Here is a 17,211-nt window from a genome sequence, read left to right on the forward strand (position 1 = left end):
GACTCCCATCTGATGATCCCAAACTTTCCTTTCAGATGAATGGTGTTTTTTACGACTTTTCCTGAATGGTTGGCCCCAAGTGTCCATTCCTGTTCTCTTGATTTTATTTGCCCATGTCTATTTCCAAAGTGACTTCTTACACGACAAATGAGTTCACTACAGCTGTTGCTTCCAGAGCAGCATGACTGCCAAAATGTCAATGTGGATTTCGTCATTTGCCTCTTAGATTAGCTCAGATTTTTTAAAAATGTAACTTCCAATACAATGGAATAAAAACTACTAAAGTTGCTTTGCAAGCAGGGTCAGAATAAGCTGAACTGTTTGCCCAGTAGTCACGGATACATGAATAATTAATTCAACCTCTCTGGTCTGTTTTCCTGAAAGCAGCTAGGGTAAGAGAAGGCAGTCATTTGGACTTGGCTCAGATGACTTCTAGAGTTCTTCCAGAGCAGCGGTTCTAGAATCCTGCTGATCTTAGGTTCGTACTCCACTTTCATCCAGTTTTGAACATCTGCCTGAGAATACATATTGCCAAACCACCTCAAGAACATTATAAGAAGAGGGATAGTATATTTTATGGTACACGTTATAGTGTTATGTGACATCTGATATATTTCCTGGAAGGCTCTGATATAACAAAATAAGATTGACGTTGACTTCTTTCCACATAATTTCCTCAATTATTTGTACTAGAAGACGCAACTGAACACTCAGCAGTTCAAATCAGAGTCTTCTTAGTCTCAAAACCAATGTGCCTTTGCCCCACCTACAATATACATATGGTTTCTGTAAGAACAGGACGTCTTATGTGTCTGCACAACCTCCACTCTCTCTACTATAACCAATTAATTCTTTGTATTATGCCTCCTACTAAAACCTGTTCTCTATCTCTTGAAATACCATCATGATTTTCTTTTACTAAACCATCAACAATTTAGTCAGGTCCTAGAACCACAGACAAGGCAAACAACCACTTAAAAATACGTTGAAGGCTGAGGACATAGTTCAGTGATAGAGAGCTTGCTCTACCATGCTTGAAGCCTTGAGTGTGTGAATCTCAGCACTGCAAAATATACAAACACACAAATAAAATGACTCTCCCTTAGTGTTTCCTCAAAATGGGCTTTGAAACATCTCTCCCTACTATGAAATTTTACAAATCAAAATAAAATATTATATTTTGTTTTATATTACATTGTCTCAAAATAGCCAATGCAAATACTTACACTCAAGCTGTCTCAATCTTTCTCACTAGGACAGTTAAATGGTACTTAAATTGGGTGGGGGGCAGTAAGGGGAGGTGTGGGCAGGGAAAGGAATGTAAATCTCATCAAATTATATGAAAATCACAAAAATTCAATAAATAATTTAAAAACAGTACAGAAGAAGATAGATTGCAAAACTAGATACGGTTTTGTAAGAATTCTGAGATTATATTTCAATGATCACTAGAGGAAAAAAATATTCAACAACCTCCAAATAGTAGTTTCCTGAACAGGTAAAAGACAGTGGTTGAAATTCAGTTAAAAAGCCCAAACAAAGGAATTCTGTCATGCACAGCCTATTCTGTTGAAGAAGATAAAATTAGAGAGGTGTGTGCAGAGCACTGCAGAATGCTATAAAGTGCCTGACTGGAAGACTTGAATGCACCGTAGTCAATAACAGACACACTTCTCCAAGTCTGCAAGTCTAGGAAAGGAACAAGGGAACATTTTTGGCTCCATCTAATAAAATTCTCTCTATAAGATTCTGGAGAATTCCAACAAGGCAAACAATGGAAAGAACCAAAATCCAGGCTGAAAAGCTCGGCTCTAACAATGCCTCCTTGTCCTCCATCCTGGCACTGAAATTCTTCCCTTGAAATCTATGAAAATGCCCCAGAAAGGGTAATGAAATTTTCATTTTTCTCAGTGTAGATCAACTGTTCTTAGGATTCCTCTGCTAAGGCAAAATGCCACTGCTGGCAGAGCAGCAAGAGGCCTTTCCAGAATCCCCAAGAAGAGTTCTGAAAAGTCTCTTGCTCAACAGGTAACTATAAGTCTACTTTAGACCTCCACCCTCCTCAAGCCCCAGCCCAAGTTTAATATACCAGCCGCAATAGAAGAAAGCCACAAATTCAACCTTAGCTCTACAAATGCAAGCAAACAATGCTCAATAGATACTCGATGCTTCTGCTATCTAGGCTGGAAATGCTGCCATAAATATTTTGCTTTACCTCCTTTGGTCCTTAGAAAATTGAACGAGATCACAGGTTGAGGCTACACACGGCACTATGGTAAGATGGCTAAGAACAGGACTCTGGCATCAGCTACAAATGGATTCTATCTGTTACCAGCTTTTCAGCCCTGGACAAACTGCTCTACAGCTTTAGATTAGCTTTACATTCCTCGGTCTTGAAGAGGGGAGAATAATAGTGATTCCCCTAATGATTAAGCAAGTAAATCAATGCAAGTCATCACAAACATTTAGCATAATTCCCAGGGCACAATAAGCATGAAACAAATAACATAGTTATTGAGAATGGGCAAAGACCAAAAAGAGACTGTCCCACATAGGAGTTCAAATATGTCTGATAAGTGAATGGCTGATGACAAGCGTATCCTGTTTGACAGACTACAGGTTTCCTGTAGCTAAGGGTTTGTTGTTCTTGCTGCTGTTTTTTTGAGACAGGGTCTCACCATGTAGCCCTGGGTAGCCTAGAACTCCCCATGTAGACCAGGCTGGCCTTGAATTCACAGAGATCCCCTGCCTGTGCTGGTGCTGGGACTGAAAGCAATGTTCTCACATTCTTTTAATAGTCCTAATACAAAAGCAGGTTAGAATGTTTGCTGAGTAAAATAAGTCAGTCACAAAAAGATAAACACTGCAACATTCCACTCAAAAGAGCACTCTGAGTAGACAGAAAGTAGACTGGTTATTGCCAAGACTGGGGCAGAGGAATTTGTGTGTAATGGGCACAGCATTTCAGTTTTGGAAGATGAAAGAATCCTGAAGATGGATGGCAGTGATGGTTGCACAGTAACATGGATGTACTTAGTGCCGTTCAACCAAACACTTACAAATGGCAAATTTATGTTACATGTATTTTACCACAATTACAAAACTAAACTAGAAAAGAAAGTTGGCATTTAGGGAACAAGTTAACTTAGTGGCTGATAACTGACAAACAGCTGGTGCCTAGATGAACTCTTAATTGGCATGTGAGTCTGAGTAGTCACTGGGTGGCCTATGCAGGACACAAAGAGCCCTGGGGAGAATCCTGATTCATTTGCTAGAGCTGACTATTGTTTCCCATGCTTGGGCCTCTGCCTTTTATTTTTAATATTTGCAAGCAATAGCCCTGACTCAGAATTTAGATTTCTTAATGGTGATGAGTTCCGAAAGCTTAAATGGAAATTGTCAAGCAGGGAATGTAAGATGATGTAATGTTGGTGAAGAAAGGACCCATCATTTTCTCAGTGTTTCTAATCCTGTGACTCTGTCCAGACTAATCCCTGCGATGATGGGGTCAATTTCCTAGAGAAGGAGAAATGGGTTCAATTGCACGTTCCAGTTATAAGCTATACTAAACAGGAAGAAAAAAAATTGGTGGAAGTAGCAAATAAATTGGAACTGGACCAAAACAGATCAAGCAATGACCTGTGGCTCAAGGCATGGTTCAAGTCTTGACCTCAAACACTTGCTGGCCATGTAACTTGAGAAAGTTCTTTCACTTCTGAAGACAGAGGAACTAGAAGTGATTATTTCTGAAGTCCTATCTATCATAATAAAATTGAGATTCCATTAAAACACCCTGTTCCCAAATTCTATTAACTTATGCAAACAAATTAGAGGTGAATTTGAGTCATTTACTATATGCCAGTGTTTTTTGGTCTTTGCTAGTTCTCAGTAACTATATTATTTGTTGTACATTTATTATGATGATGAAGTTACCCCAAGAAACTTGCCAAGAACAATGTCATGGGCAACTGAGTAAATAAATGTCATGACTGTGTCTTTTAACAGAACAAGTATCCAAGATGTTGATGAAGAAAAATTCAAGTAATCATTTCAGCAGAATAATTCCTAATATACAGAGATTCTCTGTGGCAATGTGAAACGGTGATGATAGACTACACTGGCCTGTTCCCTAGTCAGTCTCCAAATCATTCTCCTGCCCCCTTACCTGCATAGGAAGACACAGGAGAAATCTGCAGAGGGTAGAGCTCACTCATGCTGACTGGCTGGTCATCACTCTCTGTAGTCACTTCCACAACTTGGCAAATATCTGGCGGATTTGTGACAATCTCTTGATCTTCAATGTTGCTGTCCAGATGGGACTGTCCTACAACTTCAAGGGACAAGAGACCATCATGCATTAAAGTCTACAGACTACACAATAACAGCACATAATCTCAAGAAAGAAAACCTTCTTCAATCAAGGTAGGGCACCAACCAGGGGTCAGATTCCTGCTCCATATCACCTGCCACGAAGCTGAAGTTACAAAGCTGTTCTGAGCTAATGTCTCAGAGAAGCAACCTGCAGTGAATTGACCTGGGTGTATCCCCAGCATGCCTGCTCATGGTGTATCCAGGAGGCAATGTCCTGAGGTTCAAACTCACCCTGGTCACAGTAAGATCACAGACTGCATCTTGACCTGGGCCCCAGTCAAATATGCTAGTGCTCTGAACCAAATCTATCTTTATTCTCTGTTCTTACTTTGAAGGAAGGTGCTGTGCTTATTTTCTGGGTTCTGTGGCCCAGAGAGACATTATCAAACCTTAGAAAAGACTCAAAAATCCATCCATTGTAGTTGAAGGGTAAGTTCTATTCAAGCTCTTGGTCTTTTTCCTGATCTGAATGTGTCCAGAACAATGGATTAGTCAGTTCCCCAACTCTAACAAACATTAATAGCATTGACTGCCCAGAACACTGAGATGAATCTAAATATACTAGCTCTGAAACTGCCTTTCTCTCTCTCTTTCTCCCTCTCCCTCCCCCCTCTCTCTCTCTGAGACAGGGTCTCCCTGTAGCCCCAGCTGGCCTGTAACTCACTATGTAGACCAGGCTGGCCTCAGTCTCACAGAGATCCACCTGCCTCTGTCTCCCAAGTGCTGGGATTAAAAGGTATGTGCCACCACGTCCAACTTACCTCAATATTTTTTTAAGTCTTTTATTTGGAGACAATAATAAATTTATACTGTTGTAAGAAATACTTCAAAAAGATCCTGTGTATCTTTTACTTAGTTTCCTCTAGGTAATACCTTCTGAAACTGGAATCCAATCTCATAATCACAAGATTGATGTTGATAATCCACCATCTTATTCAGATTCCCTCAATTTTCCTGGGACACCCTGCTATGTATTCATGGATATATATACATTTATCACATAGAAATTTTTATGTACCAACTATCACAGTCAAAAAACTGACTCCATTACCACAAGTACCTATCTACATTTGTAACTATATCTTCCCCCCTCACCTACCTCCTTGTCCCTAGCCCCTGGCAACCATTCATCTAGCATCTAGTACTTATGTCTATAATTTCTGTCATTGCAAAGATATTATAGAAACAGATACATATAGTAACCCATTGGGACTTTTTTTCACTTAGCAGAATTCCCTGGAGAGCCACCTAGTCGTTGTGTGTACCAATAGTTGGATCTCTACTGTTGGGGTACATAGCCCACTATATGGGTGCACCCCATCTATTTAACTATCCATCCATTAAAGGACATTTGGGTTTTGAGTTATTATAAATAAGCCTTCAGTGAACATTTGTGTTCAAGTTTTCCACAAACGTGTTTCCATTTCTCTGAGATAAACACCCAGTGGTGAAATTACTGGTTCATATGGGAATTCCACATTTAGTTTTACAAGAAACCACCAAATTGTGTTCTATAAAATGAGTGGCTGCATATTTTACATTTTCTTCAGTGGTGTCAGAATGATCTGATTTCTCTGCATCCTTGCCAGCATTTTGTGTTGTTGCCACTTTTATCTGAACTATTCTTCCAGATAAATAATGATATTCCACTGTTTTCACCTGAATGTCCTTGATACCATGTCCTGATTTTATTTTTTATATTTATTTATTCATTCATTTATTTTTGTTTTGTTTTGCTTTGGTTTTTTGAGGCAGGGTTTCCCGTGGCCCCAGCTGGCCTGGAACTTGCTGTGCAGACTAGGCTGGCCTCAGTCTCACAAGGATCCGCCTGCCACTGCCTCCCAAGTGCTGGAATTAAAGGCATGTGCCACCACGCCCGGCTTCTATGTCCTAATTTTAAACAGAATTGGCTTCATACAGTTGTTGGCAACTGATTGGATTAAATGTCCTTAAAAATTGGCTCCAGTTAATAAATAACAGTGCATCAGCACATTTTCCTAAGGTTCTTGAAGCACCTAGCAGCCATAATCACCATTATATTCATACACATGTAAGCTATTTTGACATTTCAACCATCAAAATGTCAGGGAAATCACCATTATCCTGATATAGATGAAGACACTCAGGCACAGAGAAGTAGAGTGGCTTATCCAAATGATCAGTGTGGATTCTATGCAGAGGTTTCTGTTCCTTCCCTTTTCCCATTCTTCTGCAACTGCAAAATGCTCAAGTCAGGCTAGAAGAGGCCACATGCCTGTCTCGAGAGTCTCCTATTGATGGCACTTGTTTTAGCCAATCAAAGCATCTCATTGGGTGACTTTCTTAAGTTTAAAAAATAAATTTTAAGACTTATTTTATATTGTGTGTATGCATGTGTGCCTGTGTGTGGGTATGTGCATATGAATACAGGTACCCTCAGAGGCTAGAGGCTTCAGATGCCCCCAGGAGCTGAAGTTCCAGGCAGTTGTGAACCATTCAATATTGGTGCTGGGAACTAAACTCAAGTCCTCTACAAGAGCAGTCACACACTCTTAACCACTGACACATCTCTCCAGCCCAATAGATTTTCAAAAACTTTATTATTTTTATTTTATGTGTGTGCATGTATTGCCTACATGTAGGTAAGTGCACCTGTGTCATGCAGTGGCCTCAGAGGTCAGAAGAGGCTGTCAGTTCCCCCTGAGACTGGTGTTACTGACAGTTGTTAGCTGCTGTGTGGGTGCTAGGATTCAAACCTGGGTCTTCTGCAAGAACAACCAGTGTTCTTAACCACTGAGCCATCTCTCCAGGCCCCCTATAGATTTTTTTGAGATTTTTTAAAATTTCTGTGTGTGTGTGTGTGTGTGTGTGTGTGTGTAAGTGTATGTGACGTATGTTTGTGGGTGCCCACAGAGGCCAAAGGAAGGCATCAGACCACTGGAGCTGGTAGTTACAGGAGATTGTGAGCTCCCTGACATGGCTACTGGGACATGAACTAGGGTCCTCTAGAAGAGCAGCAAGTCTCTTAACCACTAAGCCATCTCTCCAGCCCTGAGGTGACATATTTTTTAAATAAGTTCCTATTTTAATTGCTTTATAGGGACAATGAGGCTATTATTTGGTTTCTAATCAGGAAAGTTTTCAGAGGGTGGTGAGAATTCAAAAGATCTTTAATAAGAAGAGTCTGGGAAAGGGGACCTAGGATGAGAGAAAAGACTGTTCAAAGCCACAGCACACAGAATGGAAGAGAAACTGGATACTGTTCGGGTTTTTCTGGTAGCAATATAATTAAAGAAAAGGAAGACAGACTACATATAGCAGGCAGAGTCCCAAATTCTTATTTCATCCTTTGGCGTATCCCATTTGAGTGTGAGGGCATCCATTATGGAGTTCACTAGAATCGGACTGAGTGCTGACATTTGCCTTCACTCGTTTCTTCTGCCTGTTCCCTCAAGTAAAAAAAAAAAAAGAAAATGGCAGGAAAAAGTCCTATTCTGTCTCAGGCCAACAAAGCAGATTAGTGAAGACAGAAACTAAGCAAAGGTGTGTGTGTGTGTGTGTGTGTGTGTGTGTGCGCGCGCGCATGTGTGCATCCATGTACATGTGTAAGGTGGAAGGGGCACTGGGTTAGGGTCTTACATAAATATAACTTAAATCAAAGCCACTTTAACTGCAGGGCTCCCAAATTCCTTTCCTTTGATTGTCACCCCTAACAGCATCATCAGGCTGGCCAAGACTATAAACAATGGCAGCAGCTCAGGTATCTTTTGCATCTGTCCCTTTATTCTGCCCAGAGGTTCTTTCACTGCTTTTCCTCACAATGCCCAGCTCAGCTATTCAACCAACCAGACTGATGGAGCACCTGCTTGGCACAGATGCTATTCTCCAGTACTGGGGGGAAGGGAGGAGAGGAGCCATGGAGACAAGGACAAGGCTTGAAAGAAGGCTAGAGGGCAACAGGCCAGCAAATAACAATCTAAGAAGGAAGCAGAAGGCAATGAAAAAGTGAAAAGGCCAAAGAAGGGGGTGAGATCAAAGGGAGAAACTATATGATACCATGTGATACAAGGTAGGGAAGTAAAGGGGTTTTTTCAGTTGGAAAAAAAAAGTCAAAGGCCTCAATAAGGCAGTACCAGAGGGCTGGGAGGTAGAGCTATGGGCACTACTCAGGTGGGCCTGGTTTCTGGAGCCTTTCCTGACCACTTTATCACACACACCTGACCTTCTGTTGAGTACCTCTTATACCCTGTCCTTAGAATATAGCCCAAACTACAACTTAACAAGACCTTGTAGCATGTCTTCATTTTCTACCTCATGATGCTAGTTAACTCTACAAATATTCATTTAACTTTTTTTTATATATAGCATCTCCTCAACACACTATCTCCTGAGAGGTGAGAATTAGCATTAGTACTTTTTGTATTCCATCATAGCCTGTGCTCATAGATAGCAACTCCTCAACAAATAATAAATGAGGAGATTTAGGCTCCACAACTGAGGCCAAAGTCTGTGAGGAGTTCTTAACAACTTGCAAATACAGGACATGAGTATTAATGCTTTCTAGCAAATGTCAAAACTCCCAGCAAGTGGGTTCTTTTAAACCTAAATAAAGTGGAAAAAATATAGCTGAGTATGTTGCTGCTACAGGGAATTGGGGAAAAAAGATTTTTGGGGTGATGAAAACATCCCATCTTGAATATGATGCTGGTTATACAACTGAATGCTTTTTGCCAAAATTTATAGAATTGTGGGGCTGGGAGTGTAACTCGTTAGTAGAGCGTCTGCTTAGTATGTGAAAGGTCCTAGGTCTGATCCCCAGCACTTCAAAAACTTCCAGATTTATATACCCAAAAGGCACCCATTTTTTTCTTTATTTCATTTAATATACACTAGACATGTATAAAAAATACCTGAACTTAAATTTTTAGTGCATCCTGAATACTAGTTACTAGGACAGGAAGGTCAGGCTTTGTCTTCTGGATTAAGACCTAGATATTCAGTTTATATAATGACATTATCTCTGAGGCCACACTCCCCTCACAGAGCTGTGCTGTTTTGAGGAGTGAGCAATCATCTCCATCCACACTTTGAAAAAGTCTCAACTCTCAAGGGAAACCCTGTAGATGTTCTGTGGATGTATATAGATACTGTCACCTCTCTCTCTCTCTCTCTCTCTCTCTCTCTCTCTCTCTCTCTCTCTCTCTCTCTCTCTCTCAGCACAACCTCAGTTGACTCTCCTCTCCTTGCCTTCCACCTGTCTGAGGCTATCCTATACTTATAATGCCTGGATCCGTATATGACCTCTTGTCTCTCTCTCGCGCTCTCTCTCTCTCTCTCTCTCTCTCTCTCTCTCTCTCACTCCCCCCCGCCCCCCCATGGCACTCTTCTGGATGTTAGATAGTAAGTAACCTGACTGATAAGTAATAACAACAAAACCTAACTTTCTGAGCACACTCTCCAATTCTCCGAATTCTACAAGGAAGGTACAATTATGACCCCCATTTTAGACAGAATGAAGCAACAGCATCAGAAAAAACAAAATAACCAAGCCAAGGTCAGCTAGCTGTCATGTGGCAGGACCAAGGGTTCAAGGTCAACTGTACCTGACCCCAAATTTAAAATCCAAATTTGTGATATGGACTTCCTAAATAAGAGGATCCAATAAAGTTCAAACTAAGCTTCCTTGGCTTTTGAAATGCATCTTAGGACAAAACTTTTTGAATTCCACTTTAATGACTAGTTGGGCTCATAACCAAGAGTGAAATTTCTTTTCAACAGTTTTTTGTTGGGTGCCAGAAATTCTCAAACGGTTAAGCTAGAACTCCATCGAGCTCCTCCAATTTATTAAGGTCAACCTATCTTGCAAAGTTACCCACAAGAGTGTAACTTTATCTGAATCTGGTTGCTGAGAATTACAACAATATTATTCATAGCTAGTTACTGATGGACCGGTTTGGTAGCTTAAAAGGTCATTCTTACTTTATTAACAATTGGGCTAGTGCAAGCCTCCATTTGAGAAAGCAGAGTGCTCTTGGGCTTCAGAGAAAGTGCTTGATTTAAAGTTCAGACTTAGAAACAGAAAGGCACTTGAAGGGGGTTTGGTCCTATCAGTTTACAGTTTAAAAAGCTGAAACTCAGAGGTCAGGTAAATTGTCAAGGTCATCAGGTAGCTATAGAGCCAAGCAATGAACTTACTAGCTGTGCATATAAAATCAGGTAATCAGCATCACACCACAGGGAGAAATGAATCCCTAGAGGGTTTGAGTACTGAAGCTGCTAATCCTAGTCCTGACGACACAGTGTGTAGGCTGCTTTTCCTACTCAAATACACATTAATTTAATCTTGGTCATATAATCGCCCTTTGTTACCACCTTCTAAGCAGAGAATGGTTGATCCACACATTTCATTTGATCCTCACAACAACTCCATGCAGTAAACAGTATCAGTATTATTTCCATTTTTATATAGTATTATACATTTCCATTTAAAAAAATAATATATGTACACTTTGTAATTTATATGTAAACTGAGTCTCAGAGAAGTTAAGAGGTTTGTCCATATTTGCACAATGAATAAAAAAACTTCAAAAGTAGGTCTAGAACCTAAGTCCTTTAATACTTAATATAGTGCTTGTCTTTACCAAATACAGTGATAATTTTTTAAAATATTTTATTCTTTTTATTTTATGTGTATGAGTGTATTGCCTGCATGTATGTGAGTGCAACCAGGTCATGCAATGTCCTTGGAGGTCAGAAGAGAGCATCTGGTTCCTCTGGAACTGGAGTTACAGATGGTTGTTAGCCACCATGTGGGTGCTAGGAACTGAACCCGGATCCTCTACAAGAGCAGCCAGTACTCTTAACCACTGAGACATTTCTCTAGTACCTTGATGATTTATTTTTTATAAAATAATAGTCACCACTAGGTTGAGAGAGAGCATCATAATAGGGTCAGAAACTTCACGGACAGGGCTGAATCTTTGCATGAGCCAGCTGCCTGACCTATCTTGCGCAGGCAGTAGGCTATCCCCACCTTAACAGGTTGAGACAGGTGCAGGAGGAAGCAGGAGTTTAGCAGTGCAGAGAGGACCCTTCAATCCACAAGCACACAGGATCAAGTGCACGAGGCAGAGCAAAGGAAGTTTCCTAGTAAAATTCAGCAGAGTTAGGCAGCATCTGGGGGGGCGGTCAATGATCTGGAAGAAGAGACACGGACACAATGCTCTGGAACTGAACAATGCAGCTTCACTGAACAGTGGAACTGGGAGCCCTGGGAAGCTGCTGCTCAGTCTGGAAGGCCAACACCAACCTCCTTCTCAGCAGTTTGCCACATGCAGTTTAAATTATTCAGACTAATGAAGGTTCAAAAACAGGTCTGACCATGGTGGGCAAAGACTGGCATTTTCAACAAATCCCTATGCACCTGGGGGAATGAATGGGAAGAGGCAGAATGGAAGCAAAGTCCAAGTGAAAGCCAGAGTATGACTAGAAACAGTATTAGAACTAGAAGATGGCGCAGAGAAACATAATGAGGAAGGACGGGAGGACCTGGTAGTTAATTATCAACAAGGTGGATGTGGCACGGAACAAGAGGAGGAGGGGAAACATAAAGCTTCATGGAAAGATGACAGGCTTCTTAAGTACATAAAAATTTCATAAGGCTAGAAAAACATCAGCCTAACTTCACTGCTTGGGGCTCCTAATTAGTACATGGAGACTGTTCCACCTATGTGATCTAACTTGTGTGGGTAGCAATCTGCCATAGAAAAGCAAAACATACAACCAATTCTGCATCTGTTGAAACCTGGGTTTCAAGGCTGAGCTAAAAAGGATACTTATGGCTAAGGATGTAGCTCAGTGCTAGAGTGCTTGTCCATAAGGTCCCGGATTAGCACCCCAGAAACTCAAAAACAGAAAGGGAAAAGGAGAAAGAGAAAGAAGAGGAAGAGGAGAAGGAGGGGGGAGGAAGAGAGAGAGGGAGAAAGGGAAGGAAGGAGAAAGAACAGAAGAAAGAAGAAAAAAGAAGGAAAGAAAGAGAGAGGAAGAAGAAACAACAAAACTTAAACTTCACTTTACATAACGTTAACCAAATTGGAAGAGATTGCCAAAAAAGACTGTCCTCAAAATCGTGTTTCGGGTTGTTAAAATTAGGACAAAATACATCACTTCCTAATTATTGTGTATCCAGTCAGTTCAGGTTGCTTTATGAACGTCAGAGTGATGAACAGTGGCCCTTGTTTCCAGTGAGCTTTGCTTTATTGAAGGGTGGGGTTCTCTTTTATCAAGAAACACAGTGGGGCTGTGAAATACTGCCTCAGCAAGTCAGGCACTGTGGACACCTGCAAGCTTCTGACCTGGTCCACAGCTCCTTTCCACACAGCTCAGCAGAAGTACTACCTTGGGCAGGAGGCCAGAGGGGCACTGTCAGAACAACTAACGTGCTGCTGGCTTCTTCCATTTCCTAAACACAGAAGCCATCACAAACCCAATGAAAATTCAACGCTACAGAAAAGTGAAAATAAAAAATAAGGAGGGTTTCCCCAGTACCAGCTCCCTCCCCTTAAAGGTGAAATGGAGATTAAGTCTCCGGGTACCAAACCTGTGATTTAACCATTTGGAGTGAAGGAAGCTTAGAAGACATGTTTCAGCAGAGGGACACCACACTCTTTTGGCTGCCTGAAGGTATTTGCGGCTTTTAAGGGGAAGGAAGTAGGAGCAGAGCACAGGCCTCTGGCAACTGTGCATGTGTATGTATGTGTGGGTGCATGCGTGTGTGCATGCATGTGTGTGTATTCCTACTGTGGCCCATGGCCAAAACAAAAGTGAAACATTAGCAAGGAAGCAGGAGTTTCTTTGTCAAAGTAACAGTCCATTCCAGGTTTCACACACACCCTGATTTTGGTTATGAAAACAGCCAACCCTATTCAAATAAAAATGTACTGGTGGCTGGACTCCAATGAACTCACTTATTGATTTTCAATCCACTCCCTGGTTAAAGAGCCTCCAGACAACATTTGAAATACTATTATATTAAGTATGCATTTCAGCTCCCAGTTTTCATCTTATGAATGTATGCTCATCAAAATAAGGTGAAAACACCTTGTAGCTTTCATGTTGGGACCCAAGTACAAAAATAAAACACAATCTGGGTTTAGAAGCAAGAAATGGCATCATTTATAAATAAAATGTTTTGCAAGGTAAAGAGACAGAGAGACAACTTCAAAAGCCACTGTGGCCATGGGCTCCAGACCCCTGCATTTCTTGTCTCTGTCCACAAGTCTCAAAGATCAAGGTAGCTAATCAATAGTGACACGGGAGACTGGAGCCAAAAACTCTATGTGGGTTTAATGTCTGAGATAATGTTACCCTGAACACCATCACAGATTACCCATCTCTTGAAACACTTGATGGATTTGCTTCATTTTAAATCACAAACTTTCATAAGGGCCACCAACTAATGAGAAAGATATCTTCAAAGTCACTTTGCCACCACTTATTATTACTGTATTATTAACACCAGGAATAGAATCATTAATCCAGTAGGTGATGGTCTCAACAGTCCTGACCATTGTCTTTGTCCCAAAAGGAAATACTGACTCAACCTTACATCAGCCCCAGGTAGCACCAGGCCATGCAAAAGGACAAAGACCAGCCTGACAGAAAGGGACAGAAAACCAACATGCTGAAGACTCAACAAAAATGATTTTTTTTTAAGTGAGGTAGAGCTGGAGGACATGTTGCTAAGTGAATTAAGCCAGGCACAAAAACAGATACTTCATGGTTTCAGCCACACGAGTCTAAAGAAACGCATAGAAACAGAGAGAATAAGGTCATTGCTGGAGGCTAGTGGGGGAGGAAGGGGGAAGAAGGCTGTTGATTCAAGGGCACATTAAGGGCTGAGGAATAAATTGTAGAGGTGTTTTGTACTGTCTGCTGTCCAGAGTAACTAAATTGCTTAAAAAAATATCTTTTTAAAAAAACATTCCTAACCCCTAAAAAGAAAGTTGGTGAGGTGGCAGGTGCTTTTGTTAAGCTTGATGAATTAATTTTCCGACAATGTGTATATGGACGGATACAGCACACTATCCCACATATAGTCACAACTATCGCCTGTCAATTAAAAGTAAATTAAGAGCATTAAAAACAACTGTAAGGCCTCGATACAATTCTGGCTTTGATTTGGCAGACTGTTTGGGGCTGACTTCACCTATAAATGAAGGGGAACTCCAGAGCATCCAATTCATCCAAAATAAGCTGAGTCTTAAGAAACTGCCTGGAGTTTGGGAAATCATCTTCCTCTTTTTTTTTAAAAAGGTTACAAGAGTCATTCCCCAGGATTGCCTGCTCAGAAAGCTAATGTTAATGAAGAACCAGGAAGGGGGCTGGTATCCCCACAGGAGCAGAAGGAGGAAGGAAGGAAGGTTCAGGCAGGAGCAAATCTCCAAATTCAAGGGGACTGAGGGATACAGCTTCCTGTGGCCTCCTGCTACTGTTCCATCAAGAATCCAGAAAGGAAGAGGCCCACATTAAGAGGCTTACATCTATAGTTTTGTCTGATCACTCAGATTCTTAATAACATTAGAAGCCCAGATTGGAGCAAAGTTTCATAGACCAAAAATTATTCCTGAGCCTTCAAGCCCCAGTTTGGATTTTGCATGTAGTCATGCCAAGTTCATGGCCAAACCTATACTTTTACATGGGATCTCTGGAGTACAGGCTTTATTGGGATGTAATTCATGGCTTGTCAGCCCTTACCTAAACCCTGCAGGAGGTAGTGGTTGTTCTTGGGCACCTTACTGTCTACATTGTACTTCAATGTAAAAATATTTAGATTTTTTTTTTTTTCGTGTGTGTGTGTGTGTACTCAGGTGCCCTTGGAGACCAACAGAGGGTATCAGATTCCTTGAAGCTGGAGTTACAGGCAGTTATAAGCTGCCCAACATGGATGGTGGACCTTCAGCCCTCTGAAAGAGCAACAAGTGCTCTTAACTGCTAAACCATCTTCCCAGCTCCCTTTTCCCAAATGTTAAACACCAACCCCCAAAACGTGGATAAAATCCAACCTTCTTCCGATAGCCTACAATGTCCCCATGATACCTCCTGCCTCCCTCTGAGGGAACTTCATATAGCTGTCACCATGCTCCCTCTACTAAGCCATACTATCCTGGTTTCTATTCCCCAGATATATTTGTACCCAGGGTCTCTTGGCATCACACCTACCTCCAGGTGCCACCTACTACTCCTTACATAGCCACTACAGGGGAATGTCACTCTTCCCAGAAACCCAATCTCTAAATCCAGGTCTAGGTTAACCTCTGTAGCTTTTGTTTCTTCCTCTGCAGCATTTACTACAACGGGAGTGCTAGTCTTACCTGTGGCTTTGTCTGTTTACTCTGTCGGAAAACAGGAAGACGGCCTGACTTGCTTCCTAGCTACCTCCAGCCCAAAGTACTGAATCTGGTAGGTAGAAGGTGCTTGACAAGTCTTGTGAGTCAGCCAGTCTTTGGACAACATGTTTCTGTGCCTCAGTTTCTTGGCCTGTAAAGGGAGTGCCACCTTGGGGGCAAGTGTTCATGGAAGAAGAGCCAGGAGGACTCACAAGAATGGCCTTTCCTCTCCTTGGCTCCCAAATTAAATAAATTACATTTGCATCTATGTCACAGAACAGTAGGAGACTCAGAACTGCTAACCATTAGCCACTGGGGAAGAACTATCTTTTATCTGGTGTTCTCTTCTTGGGCCTGACCCATCTGCATCCTTTTATTGGCTCCACAGAGCCCTGAAATCCAGGGACTGGAATTTGGATTTGAAGGTATTCCAAGACCTCCTCCTACTGACTATGCTCTTTCAGGATTACTGTTTTGCAAGTTTTAAACCTTGGAGAGCTGCTTATGAATATTAAAAAAAACAAAGATGTCAAAACAGTTTACCTATGATGTTCACCGTACTATCCACTTCATTTTTTATAGCTGAAGTCAGGACCGCATACTCAGGAGAAAGATCACTTACTCCATTACTAAGCCCCAAAGATGACTCAACTGGTTCTTGCTAGGAAGAAGAAAAGAAAAAAGAATTGAGAACACTTCCTTTCCCCTCCTTTATCTTAGCTTAAATTCTCCCCGTCGGATTTGTTTAATGTCGGGATTACTTAATCATGCCACATCCCAGTTACATCCCCTCCTCTTTAAATAGCCTGGTATTAAAGTTAACTAGTGGGTTTCTTTAATTTTTCTTCAAGGAAATGGTCCCAGCACATCTGGCTTGCCTTTAGGAAATACCTGCAGCTTCAAATGATAATTCTGTGGCTAAGAGAAGCTGCAGACTGTCCTCATAAAGTCCTGTGCTGCACAGATCCCAAGTCTTTCTTTTCTGAGGGAGTGCTCAAAAGGACCAGTTCCTGGATTCTCTCAAAGAGAGGAGGCATGCTCCTGTTTTTACAGTCACTTCTTAGGACAACTTCTATCTCAGTGACAAGCCCAAGAATAGGAACCAAAGAAAGGTGTAGATAAATACTCAAGTACTGTTGGTTCTGGATTATAGCCTTTGAGCACACTGCACTAATGTTCAGATAGTAACCTAGGCCACAACCTCAGCTGAAGCCTCCCTCCCACAGGCTCACCTCTAGACAGGCAACCCCACCACCACAGCTTTACATAAATGCCCTTCTTATGTCTAAATATCCATCCAGTCCCAGAGGCTATGCATTGATACTGATGAAATGAGAACAAATTCTTTTCTTATCTTTGCTCTTCTTCATTCAAGTGCTCTTGAACCCTTCTCTCTGAGAATACCAACCGAGGAAAGTCAGTCCCGAGCCATACATGACTCCCAGAACTTTGATGAGAGTACCTCTCCAGGTAA

The 17,211-nt window shown here is 41.4% G+C and overlaps 1 protein-coding gene across 7 annotated transcripts in view; it reads right to left on the reverse strand.

Moving 5' to 3' along the window:
• Irf2 (interferon regulatory factor 2) overlaps positions 1 to 17,211 on the reverse strand; it is a 100,594-nt gene that overhangs the window by 7,033 nt on the left and 76,350 nt on the right. For all 7 annotated transcript variants that reach the window (XM_017803329.2, XM_017803327.2, XM_029556337.1 and 4 more), the window contains 2 exons: positions 16,281 to 16,398; positions 4,166 to 4,330 (listed from right to left, as the gene is read on the reverse strand). In XM_017803329.2, the coding sequence (XP_017658818.1) occupies positions 4,166 to 4,330; positions 16,281 to 16,398 (283 nt within the window). The remainder of the gene's footprint in view (positions 1 to 4,165; positions 4,331 to 16,280; positions 16,399 to 17,211) is intronic.

The sequence above is a fragment of the Nannospalax galili genome, unplaced genomic scaffold (assembly GCF_000622305.1).
Source record: "Nannospalax galili isolate Female #2095 unplaced genomic scaffold, S.galili_v1.0 scaffold46, whole genome shotgun sequence".
Lineage (NCBI taxonomy): Eukaryota > Metazoa > Chordata > Mammalia > Rodentia > Spalacidae > Nannospalax > Nannospalax galili.